The following is a 1,718-nucleotide window of genomic DNA, read 5'->3' on the forward strand; positions in this document are numbered from 1 at the left end:
TCACCAACACTCGTAGAATTTGATGTCAACTCGAAGCTTGAAATAAACTTCACCTTCATAAGCATCGGTCATCAATGTAGCAATTCCTCTATGCATGAAGAAATCTCCAGTCCCACCATTCACATAGATATCTCTAGTCTTCACCATTATGGGATCAGCTCCAGCGAAATTTATTGAACCCTTATAGTAATCAGTACTATTAAGAACAAATGAGAATCCAAGCCAAGAAGTATACGCATTTTTGGTATCGTACAAGTACATGCCCTGTGCGCGACCGACAGGTGACGAATGGAGATTGTTGTCTAACGTTATAGGGTCATCGAACACGGCAATGTTCCCAAAATGGAATTGTCCGGCCAAAATTGTCATGTTGGCTCCTTCCGAAGCCGCCACGATCGCCGACGTTGCATTTTCTTTGTTCTTGCCATTGTAGATTATGTCGTGGAAGTATAAGACCAAGTTTTTGCATGGATGGTATTGCTTTTTTGGGTGTTGTATAAGCCTGTTGGAGTAGATCATCTCAAGGAGCTTGAGGTCATTGAAGCTCAAACTGCAACTGGGAAGAAGGAGAAAAAGAAATTGAAGGCTGTAGATAACTTCCGCAAAAGCAACCAAACTTGAAGAAGAAACAGTCAACTGTAACTGAGCCCGTCTTTGACAATTCGATCGTGGAAAGCTTCTACAAGATGTTAGTAGAGTTTTCGAAGAAGAATGAAGCGAAACTGTGCACGGGAAGGTCGAACAGTCTTGAAAAGGAGTGTTTCTGCAGAAAGGACGAAACAGCACATCGTCAAAAATAGGAGGACTTGGCTGTACCTGCTGGAAAAGTTGGGGACTCAGAAGACGTTTCAGAAAGTCTCCCGACGGAAATCATTGCAGACGATCTGCGGACCGGCCGGAGCAAAGTCGGAGGTCGTGGCATACACCAAAATGCTCAGGAAGGTGTCATCTACAACGCTTCTTCGAGCAATTGATCCACAATTCCCTGAATCGAAAAGCCCCAATTCGGTTAGGGTTCTATCTTTAATCTTCAGTCTAAGTAGTTAATTTCTGCAGTATTCAATAAATTAGCTAGATGGGTAGCTTCGTCTTGATGAAACGAAGAAGTTCATATGTTCAATTCGGTCTGAGATGGTCTGAAAGTCGTAATGTGTGTTCGAGTTACTTTCTGAGGAACGGAGATTAAGCATTGTTAATCTAAGGCATGGCAGCTGTATTTGTTAACTGAAAAACGTTGAGAATACTCCATTGAAGGTGACTGAAGGTTTACATTGAAGTTCTAAAGCAATCGTGAAATGGGTCTGTAGCTAAGAGAAAGCTTGGCCGTCAAGTAAACGGCGAAATTCAAATTTAATTGTTGTTTTCTTCAAAGTTAAAGTTCAGTGAAGTTGTTAGTAGTAGGTAGATGAAGTTTAGAAGAAGATTCAGCCATGATTGAGCTCAGAACAAAAGTCAAGCCAAAAGTCAACAAAAATAGTGTTTTTCGCGAGGAAGAAGACGAAGTTCAGTTTGCCATTCTTACTGTTTTACGGTGATGTTTTACTCGAATATGCTTTATGACCAAGTCAAGAGGTTAATTACAGTTGTAATTGGAAAAGAGAGACGATATAGCGTGGGAGAATACCACTTTTAGTTTTTTCACTTTACTGTTAATGGTTTCTGGTTTTCCTTAAAATCCAGGCTATAATTTGCTTTATTTTTTCAATTAGAGACGTCGA

General features: G+C 40.6%; 1 protein-coding gene across 1 annotated transcript; it reads right to left on the reverse strand.

Moving 5' to 3' along the window:
• LOC139883894 (disease resistance response protein 206-like) lies at nt 1–922 on the reverse strand. The gene is made up of 2 exons (XM_071867999.1): nt 817–922; nt 1–722 (listed from the first exon to the last, which is right to left on the reverse strand). Exons 1-2 carry the CDS (start codon nt 920–922, stop codon nt 1–3), a joined length of 828 nt encoding a protein of 275 aa, XP_071724100.1.
• Nucleotides 923–1,718: the final 796 nt, after the last annotated feature.

The sequence above is a fragment of the Rutidosis leptorrhynchoides genome, unplaced genomic scaffold, assembly GCF_046630445.1.
Source record: "Rutidosis leptorrhynchoides isolate AG116_Rl617_1_P2 unplaced genomic scaffold, CSIRO_AGI_Rlap_v1 contig469, whole genome shotgun sequence".
Taxonomy (NCBI): Eukaryota; Viridiplantae; Streptophyta; class Magnoliopsida; order Asterales; family Asteraceae; genus Rutidosis; species Rutidosis leptorrhynchoides.